The sequence below is a fragment of the Gordionus sp. m RMFG-2023 genome, chromosome 4, assembly GCF_954871325.1.
Source record: "Gordionus sp. m RMFG-2023 chromosome 4, tfGorSpeb1-WG-v2, whole genome shotgun sequence".
Taxonomy (NCBI): domain Eukaryota; kingdom Metazoa; phylum Nematomorpha; class Gordioida; order Chordodea; family Parachordodidae; genus Gordionus; species Gordionus sp. m RMFG-2023.
In genome coordinates, this window is record NC_088778.1 from 359,353 (window position 1) to 373,436 (window position 14,084).

At 31.3% G+C, this 14,084-nt stretch overlaps 1 protein-coding gene across 3 annotated transcripts; it reads left to right on the top strand.

The window, feature by feature from the left end:
- Nucleotides 1-255: 255 nt before the first annotated feature.
- LOC135927978 (uncharacterized) lies at nucleotides 256-12,692 on the top strand. 3 transcript variants are annotated; one of them, XM_065464273.1, is made up of 3 exons: nucleotides 256-596; nucleotides 1,355-2,035; nucleotides 9,801-12,692. In XM_065464273.1, exons 1-3 carry the CDS (start codon nucleotides 571-573, stop codon nucleotides 12,514-12,516), a joined length of 3,423 nt encoding a protein of 1,140 aa, XP_065320345.1. In that variant the 5' UTR covers nucleotides 256-570; the 3' UTR covers nucleotides 12,517-12,692. The 3 variants fall into 3 exon arrangements, with proteins under 3 accessions (XP_065320345.1, XP_065320346.1, XP_065320347.1); XM_065464274.1 differs by having other exon boundaries at nucleotides 256-563; XM_065464275.1 differs by lacking the exon at nucleotides 1,355-2,035.
- Nucleotides 12,693-14,084: the final 1,392 nt, after the last annotated feature.

The following is a 14,084-nucleotide window of genomic DNA, read 5'->3' on the forward strand; positions in this document are numbered from 1 at the left end:
TAAATATTATTTTTGAATTTATAAGTATATAATTTCATATATTATTGATAAGTAATCATTAATATTAAATATTAAATTGATTATTTGTTTTTCATTCAATCATAATTTTAATTTATTGTTAAATTTATATTTATTTATCACCAAAAAATTATTTTTTAAAATAAAAATAGTGAAAATTATTTGGACATATTTTTTCAAGATTTTTTAAAAATTAAAAATATTATATATTTTTTTAAAATTTCTAATGATATTTTATTTATATTTTATAGTAAAATAAATGATTAAATTTTTTTTAGAATATATATCACGATACAATTCTTAAAGATATTCATAAATCTGATATATACAAAAAAATGAACATTAAAATTAAAAGAAATCTTCATTTCGGAAATAACCTTTTCTAAATCATATTTAAGCCAAATTCCACTAGGTAAATAGAATCGATTATCAAAGCTATCGCTCATTACGAATCAAATGGTCCTCGCGTTGGTGTTATGAATTAACCCCCATACTTAATATTATTCATTGGTCGATAATGGAAAATGGCCTTTGCACATTATATAGTATACGATGATTAAAATTAAAAGTTATTATAGGTTTATTATAGATATATTTTTATTATGATTATGTAATGTGATGAGATGAGATGAGATTCTATATTAGATATACTTAATTTTGTAATTAAATATTCTTATTTAGTAGGTGGGTTAAGAAACACGGGGTTCATATGGACCCCCCAAAGTAGATATATTATATCATCTTATAATTCGTATTACTTTATAGTTTTTTATTTACTAAATAAAATGAGATTTTAGTTATTTGTAAAATATAACTAAAACATCTTATTATTAATTTTAAAATTCTAGGAGTTTATAAAAAGTGTAAAAATAATTTGATATAACTAAACATGATTTAAATACCATAATGATAAAAATAAAGTATATATAAATACTTAACCAAGATTCAAATATTCAAATATTCGTATAGGTATAATATAATTTTTAATTAATCAATCAAATGCTAAAGCCGATAGGAAAAAAATTAGGCGGATATTTAAGCGGGGTCTTTGTCTATCCCAAACTTCCCAAAAAAACAGTTATAACCTCTCACAAACTACTAAATAATTTTGCGCACATATGTTTTACATAAAATTAAACAGCTATACTTAAAGAATTTCAAGTAAATCACATTTCAAAATTCTTTGTGACACTCATATTCCCCACCCGCGCATGCGTGAGTTAAGATTTATCGTTGGGAAATGGGTGGAATCTATAAATAATTAGCATGTTGGCTTTTATGTCGTATAAACGAAATTAATATCGTTCCCTTTTTTTTCTGTTTTTAAAAAACGAAGGCATGCAATTATGTGGAAATTGATTCGAGACTTGTGTTTCGTTATAACGATGTCCCTGTTAGGAGTCGTACTCAACGCTTTCATCGTTTGCGTCCTAATGTACCGTAAAAATTTGAGAACCGTCATAAATTTATACTTGACCAGCCTGTGCTTCGCGAACCTGGCCCTAGCTCTGTGTTCTCTCATCCAAATTTCTCTCGAGAATTTCGGGAATCATCGATTCGATTTGTTGTCGCTGAGCGAAAACCAGCCCTTCTGGACCAACGACTTCCGCAATGGCTCCACATTATCGCGCCTCCAATGGGTTAGAGATAAGGAGGTAGTCGTGGTCATCGACTCCGCGTTGGTCGGTAAAATTGCGGAGGGGCGATCTAAAAATGCTTATCATAGCGATGATAATGGGAGGAATATCAATAAATTAGGCGGGAGTATTTTTGCCGCTGTCTATCCCAACGATTCCTTGTTCAATAGGACATCCTATGCTGAAGAAAGTAATCGCTCTGAAGATGTTTCCCATCCTCACGCATCGAAGCGTAGCGATGATTTATACCAAAACTTGAACCTCGCATCGGATCTGGAGAAGGGATTGCTAGAAACCTGGGTCTGCAAATGGTTGCTCTATTTGATAATTAGTCTGGTCTTCGCCTCCAACCTGGCTATGGTCCCTTTGAGCGTAGAAAGGTTTATTTCATTTCGAATCATATTTAATTTAATGTGTTACATCCGTGGAAATGTGTCTCTACGCATGTTATACGCGTTTGCTATTCATAGGCGGCTCCCATTTCTTCCTGTTATACCCGATATTTTTTTACCTGAACAATTCATGCCGTTCATATGGCTTTTTTTGTAATTATTTGTGTTTAGTAAAAAGGACATTTATGAACCTTTTTGCTAACAACGTATTTTTTTAATTAATTAATTAATATTAATACAAATGAATTGGAAGTTGTGGACAATATGTTTTCATGTATGATCTTAATATATAACTCATAAATTTTAATTAGCTTCATATTTATGGCACACTGAGCGCCTGATAAAGCTCCCACTCCTATCCTATCTCTGCACATTAGCCTTTATTCATTATCAATTATAATATAATAGTATAACGAATAATATTACTGTAGTCATCTCTTTCTATTAAAAAAAAAATATCTCAAATACAACCGACAACTCAATCCGATAGTGCCGGACCGATTTGACCGAACTTGAATCGATCGGACTCGGGTAGATTTTTTCGTTGAGTCGGAATATAAAAATCTTGTATTAAGGTGTCAAACTAGACTCAGGTTTCGTCAAAAAACCCTATAAAAATGTATCCGCGATTTTCTTTTCATTCCAATATTCCTATACTTTTTAGGGATCGGATTTTCGATCTACCTCTTAAAAGTTTGGAACGGATCGATATATAGGTTCTATAGTCGGACCCCAGGGTTTCGCATTAACGCCATGGGGGTGGGTAGGCTCAATTCGCCCCCCCCCTACATAGCCTGTGTAAGAAGGTGAATAAGTGCTAAGGAATTTTGGTAATTAAAAATTAGAGATGGGAATAAATCTTCCCCTATCCACTTTCAAGAAGAGCAAACCCCGATAAATCCATTTTATTGATTATAAATAAATTAAGTAACTGCCAGCGTTTCTGTAGCAGCCATTTCTTTCATTCTTGAAACATTTTTAAAAAAAAAAATTTTTGTTAAAATACCTAAAAAGTAACTAATATATTTTGTTACTTTTTGTATCGACGTTATTTTTATTTATATGGAGGAACTAAGATAAATCAAAAATATATATAGCTATAAGCACACAGACACAGACTTAAAAAAATGATAAAAACTTCCATTTCAAATTCTTTTTATTACTTTGTTTCATATCAATCTTATTTAACTTTTAACATAAAAGCTTACCTACTAAAACATATAATATATAATATAAAAAATGCATAAATGCTTAGCCAAGTTCAAGGCTATAAAAAATATATATATTTTCAGACTAAGATATATAGTTAAAATAACCAAAATTTTAAATTTCTTCAACCTATTTGTTTTTTGATGATTGATAAATCGATTAATTCCAACAAATTAAAAAAAATATATTATTATTCTCACGTTTTCCCTTTTTTTTTCAACTCCTCAACCAATGGGAAAAATCCGATAAATCGGCATCCAATCCTCGAATTGCGAGAGGGGACCAATCAAATCCTCTAGAAGCGATTTAGTATGGGCCCTTGCTCTTGCGACGAACCTTTGATTATAAAAATCTTGCAGATTGAAATTGTTTTTTTCGGGCACATTTTTTTGTTTTATCCAAAATTTCAAGATTTAATGGATTCCAAGTGACATTTTTTTTTATATTAATATTATCTTTGTAAAATTTTGTAAAAACGCCATTATCTTTAAGAGAACGCGATTAATTTTTTAAAAGCGTCCGTGGTTTTTTTTTTGGGCCAATCATGATGATAACTTTTCGAAGACCTAAATCAATATTTCATCCAGAAAAAAATAATATGCCAGCCCTGAAAATTTTGTTCATAGAAGGAACGAAAGGATCTAGACATATATCATTAAAATCCAGAGTTGATAAAAGATACTTTTTAAATGGATTTGGATACAGACACATCGTCTAAAAAAATATCTAGATACCGATATTTTAATCAAAAATCTATTTAGATACATATACAGATGCCACATTTTTATAAACTCTGTTAAAATCTCTTAGGCTTAGCCAATATTTTTCTGGCTAAAATATCGAGTCAACCGTTTTCAAAAAATAGACTCAAAAAGAGCCTTTTAAAACAACATTAATCATAGCATTCGCTTCACAAAAATGACTTTAAAATCATCTGCCATTTTTTGAAATTCTGACTATAAAGCCAGCAATCTCGTTGAACACATTATGTCTAATTTTCTACCTACTCTAAAAAAAAAGACAAATTTACCTACGAATTATTCCTAGATGCCATACATACTTAATAATCATAATTATTTTCTATTTCATTCTAACAAAACATTCTTCCTTAGAACCTTAAAAATGCTTGATTCCCAGAAACTATTTTTATATGTTTTAATTTGATCATTGTAATTATAGTTTAAAATTTTTTATGCCTCACCCCAGCTCATCGATATTTAGCGACGAATTCTCTTCTGGTTGTAACTTTAATCTTTAATTGATTACAAATTTTAGCAATGCAACTTTGTACATGCACATTTGATAACATTGATCCCTAAAAGTCGGTGAGAAAATTGGTAGAAATAATATAGGAAAAACGGATATTTATATTTTTTAATTTTGAGGGAGAAAAGGTTAAAAATTTGACATGTTTTATATATATATATATATTAATTATATATTGATTTTCTAATTAAATCTTTACATATAAATTTTTTTAAAGAAGCTCAATTATTATTCTGAAGGTTGTGACAGCTGGCCCATCTTCCCCCCTTAACAATTTTATCGATATACAAATAGAATACTAAATTTTATAGACCATTTTCAGTTTTCTAAGGTTATTAGCATTTCCTTCAGTTGGAATTAGAAGGGGCACAATAAAGTTCCTAACCCCAATTTTTAAATCACCCCATTCATTTCTATCCTAAACATCTACCTATAGTCGTTGAGTAATGGCTAAAAATATTGATGTGCAAGAGGTTATGATGTTTCTGATTCCTTCAAAGATGAGCTATTCAAAAAACAAAATACCAGGCCATATTTTTAACTCAGCTATCTTCTACCCCCCCTCCCTTAAAAACACCGCTACCGAGGGGGGGGGCTATGGAGAAGACGTCAATAAAGAAGGGGGGAGTAAGGGAAACGCGATATTTTGTATATCGTTAAATGTATTTCCTTTTTTTTTAACTCCCTTAGAAAAGTCGTATTTTGAATCATATTATGCGTGACTTGAACGAATAGGAATTATGTTTTTAAAAAAATGATTTATCGCGAATTAATTCAAAATTTCGAAAATAAAATAAGAATAGTAAAACCTCTCGAATATATTTGACATTTATAAAAATTAATATGTCAAACGCAGAGCAACCCACTCACTTCTTACCCTGGGAGGCTTATTCACTTGCACATTTGAAGAGAAGTGAAGCCTCCCACCTAATATGACCACAGTTTCGTACAGAATCGTGCTGAGACCTTTGGCGATCCGAGGCAAAAATAATTTAGGCGACCCCACTAAAACTCTTCCAATTAAAATTATTCAGAAATATAAGATATATATATATATAATAACATTTGGCAAATAAGCAGCTTGGAGTCTGAAACTTGGTTATATGAATAATCTGTAAATGAACTGAATTTAAAGCAAATATTAAGCAGATATTTTTCGACATCCACAATATTTTTTTTTAAATGACTATCCACTTTCTAAATATACACTTCCCCCCCCACCTCCTCCTTGACATATTTTTGTCCAACCTCCATTACAGGCACATCCAAGATTTTTCTGGAAAGGGAAAGCACTTAGCTGGATTTTATTTCCCTCATTCTTTAGGTCCACTAACTTATTATAGGTTTTTGGCTGTTCTTGTTTATATTGATATATTGCATAAACCTGCAGAGGTGCCATGGCCCGGTTCGGATTTTTTTTTTCAAAAATTTTTTTCGAACCCGGCCCGGGTTTCTAGCCCGGTTTTTTTTTAAACAAAAGAAGAATTTTCAGGTCCGACCCGGATTTTTTAAAATATATTATATTTATTATCATGTACCCAGGGCGGGCTTAGGCCTGCAGATTTCTGATATACTGTATATTTTTTATGAAGAGGGTGGGGGGGGGAGCTACCCGCTCCTTTCGCTACGCCTATGACTCCATCGCTAACAGAGTTGTTAAAAGATACTTTTTAAATGGATCTAGATACAGGTACATCGTCTAAAATAATATCTAGATACAGATATTTTAATCAAAAATCTATCTAGATACAGATACCACATTTTTATATCTATATACAGGATCTAGATACTTGTATCTAGATCCTTTAACAACTCTGATCGCTAGTAACGATTTGCTTTCGTAGCGACTAAACCTCTTTACCTTGCGATCTCGTCGTTATTAAAACGATACGCGTATTGAACCCACCTTTTTATATTGACCCAAAAAAACTTAACCAGCCCTTGAGTGGCCACTGTACTATATTCTATATTTTTAAAATAGGAGAGTAACGTCAAAATTTAAACCAGAATTTATTTTTTTTCAAACTAGTGTTGTTTTAAAACCGGCTAACTCAACATGGTAGCCGGATAAATATTTCCTAAGCGTCGAGATTTTTGCCAAAAGATGTTCAATCCTGTTGTGCCATCTATGAGGAAAGTCTCTAGGCTTGCATAGTATTTTTCTATCTGGATAAAATATCGAGTTAGCCGTTTAGCACAACACCGCTCCAAACTTCGGCTTAATTTCGTGAAGTTTGTACTAAGATCGTCGTTATTCTTATAAATAAAATAAGGATGTATATATATATATATTTATGATATTATATTATTATGGTTGTAATATGCTATCATAAACGATAACATGGTGGAAAAAATTTTAAACGAAAAAACATAAATCAAATTTGGTTGTTAATATTCTACATAAAATTATACAAAAACGAATGTTTATTTCACTTGTAAATATTAAATATTATACACACGCATTATATATACATATATATTATAATGGTTTATTTCTTTTCTTTAAAATCAATAAACGAAACATGGAGTAGAGCCATTGGGTTATGAACGGTAAAATAGTTATTGCAATATTATGGCCGCTGGCTATTGTATACACTAATAATTTGCTAAAGCATATGACTATCAGTATTTTTTTCCTACAATGATAAAAGAGGGGATGGATGTAATGGTAAATCGTTATGGTCCAGGTTCAGAGTTGGGAAATCACAAAGTATTTTTAAATTTCAAAATTCTTATATAGCATATCTTGTCTCTTAGAAAAAAAACAGACTTAGATCCGAGATTTTTATAAAGTAAATTTAAATTAATAAATACATCATAAGATGAAGAAAAGAAAACCAACGTTCAATTCCAATTGGTAGCCAAATTTTGTTTCATTAGTTTAGGACTGATATCCATTGAAGCCGTTATCAGATTCTAAGTCATAACACCCCCCTTTCTAATAAAATAACCAGGAAGATAAATATCCGACTTGATATGGAAAGAAACAAGCCCAAAATATAAGGACCTTGACATGTGTGAAACCTTATCACTCGAAAAACTCTTTGCTGATAATAATTAACCGTTATGAAGATCTCTGAAATTTGAATAATGTTCTCGAAATTATTGTAAATATATAATATACTAACTAGACTGACGATTCATTCATTTATATGGGAAATACTAAAATCTCTTGAACAGCTGATTTGTATTCATGCATTTTAATGAATGGACGTCACTCTAGGTAATTATTATAGGTCATCGATCTACATATACGTATAAATCTTTAAGTTGATCAAAAAATTATGCCCGTGATATTTGCTGTATAGCAACTGTCAGATTATACTCATCAATCAAAGTTTTGAAGCCAAAACTAAAATTCTGAAAAAAAAGAGGATTGTAATTTCCGGTTTTAAAACTCTACATCTTCCTATCGCAAAAAAAAAGAAGATTTTATCCATCACAACTGCTCTCATATATTTACAATTTTTCCATCATTCTCACAATCACGTGACCTGTTAGATTTGACAGGCTCATTAATTATTTACGATTAATTTTTAATATGACCTTTATAATTTCAAATTACCCAGCTTTAAATTTTTTCAAATAAATTTCATCTCCACTAAAAAAAAAAAATTTTTTTTTCTTCTTCAAATCAACATTCCTTTAAAAGAGAAAACTTAATAAAAATATTGTGTGTATAAAAAGAGATGGTGGTGTACTTAATTATTTATGATTTTTAAGTTAATTTTTTATTTTTGTTTTTTTTAAAAAGAAAAAAAAACGAAATTTAAAACAAACACGTTTTGTTGGAATTATGAAAATCCATAGGGAATTTGGGATTTTTTTTTTAAATTCACTGAGAAGCCATTTTTTTATTATAAAAAAAATGTTTATTTGACCGGAAATACGTTCCAGTTCGAAGCAATTTTGCCACAAATTTTAGAATCACTTCAACGATTTATGGCGAAAGTTAGGATGAGATGGGTTTTACATGGGTTACTCTAAGAAACCCACTGTTTTGAAGAATGTATGGCCATCGTAATGGCCTGCTTTATATAGTTAAGGCTTCATTACTACTTAATTTTTAGGAATTAATAACCCAAAATACTCAGAATATTGGTGTCGGCCTATCAATATTTCGAAAGTTAGGCTGAACTTATCGCTGACACATTCCTATTGAATCTTGCGGACAAAATCAATTGCTCGTGAAATCCCGAGAAATTGGAAGACCCTAAGACTTAGGCATCATGCTGATACCATTAGGTCTTCTGTTGTTGCTTGAGCATAGATCGTGGCCTAAAAGGTTTTTGTGGATTTTAGCCCCTTTTTTAAGGGGATTTTCAGATCAGGTTATCGATGTTAGAATGTTGCGAAAGCTGCCTTCAGAATATTAGCATCTCAAAGGATCCTGTCATTTGTGGAATATAATTAAAACTTTAAGAATTTCTAAGGACTTTCCCCTCAAAAAAAAAAATTTACATTTTTATTTATTTATTCATTCTTTTTAAAATAAAAATAAAAAACCAAACGATATTTGCATATTTAATTTCATTTTTTTTTAAAGTTTGTTGTCATTTCCCCTAATTTTTTTAAGAAAAAATTCAAAAAAACGGACATAAATTTTTTGTTGATAGTATATAAAATAAATTAATTTTTTTCGCGAAAATTAGACGAAATAAATATTTTTAAAAAAGAAAATTAGGAATTAAAACTTGAAAAAAAAAACCATTAATTTTATTTTTAAATTTCGTAAAAATGATTGATGGATTTGGACTATGAATGAACGATTGAAAAAAAAAATCAATAAGCGTACAATAAGAATCCCCGAGGAACTCAGCTAAAAAAGGTAAATGGTTTTATCACAGAATTCTTCGTCATATCAGTTTTTAAGATTGTAAGCAATGACATGGCTAGTTTTTAGCTTATCCTAGGCCGTGTTCTTGCACGACATAATTTTCGTTCTTAAGATCTTAATGTAGATTTCGATATAAAAGGTAATTGTCTAAAATTCCCTATAACAGCTATTTTTGTAGTTTTAAAAAAGTCAATGAGAGGATTGAAAAGACAACATCCCAAAGTATTATTCTCAAGGTTTTCCCCTACAACCAAAGTGGTTAAAAAATCTTATATTGGAATATTGTGCATTAATTTTTTCTATAAAGGAGAAGGTTTATTTCACTAGCATTCCACTCAATTATGGATAAGCTAATAATCAATAGATATAATATTTTTCCCTTACAACTTTCTAATTATTTCACACATTTTTATCATAAAAAAATAAAAACACGTGTAATAGGTACATAGCGGTAGTTTACCCATTCGTTAGCTTTCGAAACAGTTGCAAAAGACGGGCCCTGAAGATAATAACTGTATTCCTAGCGATCCCATTCCTCCTATCTATACCCTATCTCTTGAAGGCAAAATCCACTCGGATCATTGAATATCACGATGATAATGATGTGTTACCGACAATAAAGCAGGATTGTAGAATGGTGATGACTGGCAAAATGTATTACGACATAGTAATTTACACTCTCATATTCGGTGGACCGTTACTCATAAAAACGTTTACCGGGTTCGGTATTATAAGGGTACTGGATGACAGACGCAAGCAAATATTATCGCTAGAAGTGGCGGAAAATATTATGGATAGAAAGAAGAAAATGAGGGGCAAGATTTCCTTTAAACGTGAAGGGGCATCTTCTTATTACAAAAAGAAGGATGTTAATAGTGACAATAGTCTGGAAGGAGCAATAGGCCTCAAATCAATGGGGAATGATACGGAAAATGTGCTCAAAGATTGTAATCACGTGAATACGAATGACAAGGACACTAATTCTCAAGAAACGATGGGTTCCTATGACCGAAACCCAGACAAATCAGACATCCTTAAAAAATCATCGAAGTCACAAGTTTATGGCAAGTTCTATGAAATGACTAAAATTCCGATGGGCAATGGTAATGATAGAAATTTTGCCAGTAGCTTGGAATCGCGAAGAAATCGCGCGTACGATAAAGCGCCCTCGATCGAAAGCGACGCCACCGCTAACGAGACAGGTAAGAATCGGATAAAAAGGCGTCACAACAAATTTTTCGGTTTTCGTTATTCTTCGTCCTCGTCTTCTTCGTCTTGCCGATCTAAAAATTCCTTTTCATCCACGATATCTAGTAGGATATCTTGTAGTAGTTCTTCGAACGGTAACAAATTTTCGACTACGAATAATCACGTGTTTAATATAAGCCCGCCATCCCCGGTCTACGAAACGAACCCTTCAACCCCGATCCACGTAAAGAATATTCAACATGGCAAAGGATCTCGGTTAACCCTTTTCAAAGTGCTCGACATCTTCAAGCCCCAAAGTAGTGATAGTGCCATTAAGAGTAGTAGTCTGAGTAAAGTCGTATTGCCTTTAGAGGGTTGTGCAAAGAATCCCAATTCGGTCGATATCATAATATCCTTTCCTCCCCAATTAGCCAAAAAAAATTATGCAGCGAGGGAAGAATCTGCAATTCTCCCGCTCAGTGGCAGTGACAGTCCTCTCATTGCAAGTCATGTCGACAAGGAATTTCAACCGGAGGAGCTATTATCGAAACACCTTTCCCGAAGTTTGAACCCAAATAATTATATTCATGGCAGGTCAACGAAGAAGAATTCAATGACGGCTAGTAATAACAATAATAGGGACATTTCCCCTGAGAAAACCAGGAAGAGGAAAGCTCAGCTGGATAAACATTATCTGTATGTAAAAACTAAGGTGAACAAAAGGCACAATAAAGGTGATAGGTCCCCGTCACTTCTGCCATTATTGCACAGAAATTCGATGAGTTTGTTGACGGATGAAGATAATTTACCCATCAATCAAAGTGTCAATGAGACAGAAAGCGACGCCTTTTCGGATCTAACACAATTATCGGGCATTTCTACATCCCCAACGCCAGAAATTAATTCGAATAAAAATTTTAAATATTCGAATAATAAAAAGATTGCAATACTTAGTCCTAAGGCCAACAATACTTCAGATCATCTAAACTTACAACCAGTGACTGTAAGAGAGGATGACCGAATAATCTGTCGATACAATTTAGCTGTAAGCGTTTCCCCGGATAAAGAAGACTACTCCAATATGGAGCTGGAATCCACTATAAACGATATATCTGCATTACGCAGGAGTCATGGATTGAACAAAAGTTTGAGGATGAAAAAACATCACGCTAAAAACACGAATTACAAAACATTACTAGCTATAATATCTGTCCACATATTAACTTCGGTCCCATATTGCGTTGCTAACATTCTTTTCCTATACAAGGCCATATTTTCTGACTCTTATTCATCTGTTTCGTACCCTTCCTACGAATCCTGTCATAATTTGTTCAACACTTCTGTCGTGTCGCCTGTTAATGCGAGAGGTTGTTTCGAAACTTACCTCGATAAAAGTTACCAGTTCTATTTCAAGGATGTCATTAACGGCGATACTTATGACTATAAAAATGATGACCCCAAACTTGAAGCAGCAGAGAGTCATACGCAAAACTCGAAATATTTATATTCTTCAGAATCTACCGTCTTAGATTCTCTGATCCGGATAAATGCTTTGATAGATCCCCTGGTCATATTAATCACTCGCAAAAGCATAAAAAGAGCCTTGCGACAAACTCTTCATTATATATGGTCTCGCTTACTTTCGATCTCCACCTTGCTAACTTGGCCCAGAGCTAATAAATTCAGGACCAGTGCTAAATGTAGCCTTAAAGAGTCTACTGCCATAGAGCTCGGTACTAATATTCATAATCCTTTTTCGACATTAATCGATTTAGTTTACAAACGGCGAGATGAGTCCCTACACATACGCCCGAAGCCGTTACACGATAACCGTCTTGGACGCCTTAATTACAGATCCACAATTACCAACTACTCCATAATTAATGGTAGTCTTAGTAGCAGTAACGATAGCAATAAAAATGGTCACTACTTGCTGAAGCAAGATGCCAAAAATCGATTCGTGCTTTGATAAAAATCTTTGAATTTCCTGAAGAAATTCTACAATTTCTACTGTTTTTAGAACCCACATATAAATTTTATCCTTTCAAATTAAAACGAAGTAATTATAAAAATTTGTGATACTATTATCAATTATGTGACAAACAAACAAAAAATATACTACATTTTAATTCTAATATTAATATAATCTCCATTTTAGACCCATCATCATTATCGTTTATTATTTTCCGTGTGGAAAAATGTGATGTGAAATTAATTTTAAAATTATATAATTATTTTCTAATTATTTTTTGAAATTTAAATATTTTTTTTTGTCATTTACCACATATTTATACAATTTCGACGATTCTAATATTAAATGCCTTATTTTGTATTTTAAATTTTCTTCTATTTTTTTTTATTACTTTTTTTTTTTTGTTGAATAATTTTTTGATAACATTTTTAAAAATAAATAAATTAATATTTTTAAAGATTTTGATAGTTTGACATTTGACATTTTTTATGTCACTTAATTTTTTTTATTTAAAAAATTAGGAAATTTTAAGCTTGTTTTTTTTTAAAAAAAATAAAAAATTATTTAATAAATATTTGATTGAGTTATTTTAGCAAGATTTTCAAGATAGGTCTATTTTAATCTATGTGGAGGAGTAAATAAAGTATATTAGAAAGCAATAATAAAATATTAATGTAATTAAGATCAAATTAGCCTAGTCAAGAGAATGTATCTGTAATACTAAGGATATTTGAAAGCTTGTATGGCCCTAATAAGGCACCATGATGTTGAACGAATAGATTAATATGGTAAAAAAATTAATAAGTAATCATGTTGGAAAATAAATTACGGAAAGAAAATACATTACCTAAATGGAGATAGGGAATATCTCAAATTGCAATAGCACATTGGCGCGCTATTGTTAGCAAACATACAAATTAACTAATTTAGTAGCGAGAACAGCTGATATAATAGATAGGAACCCAACTATTTAAGGTTAATATGTTTTTGCACTCTTTTTATTAAAGGGAAGAGATATTTGATCTTATAAAGTTAAATGATTCCTTTTAGTGATTCATGTAGTAAGTGGAAAATGAATGATTATCTAGCGCACAGGCTGAAACTGTAGTGTCGTTAAACGGCTCTGAGCTGATTCTTCAAAACGGATAACCTCAATATTTTAGCCAGATAAATATTGCCTCTAAGCCTCGAGATTACGCACATTGATGTCTAGACCCTTTGTTCCTTCTATTAGCAAAATCTTCAGGATCGAGTTAGCCGTTTTTACAAATAAAAAAGTTAAATAAAAGTGAATATTTTTAATAATCTCATTTAATATTAATATATTAATTTTGAATGTTAGTTAAACAAAAACCACCATTTCCATATTTCTATAATTTGAATAATCTTTTATTTTTGGCCTTTTCCTCTCTCGATATCACAAAAAAATATTAAGAAAATTATAAAATAAATGAATAAAATATATTTATTATATATATAAAATAATTAAAAAGGCAAAAACCTCGTATTTAAGATAGGCATAACTTGAGGGTGCAGTTTCGAAATGAACATGACCCTGTCTTGTT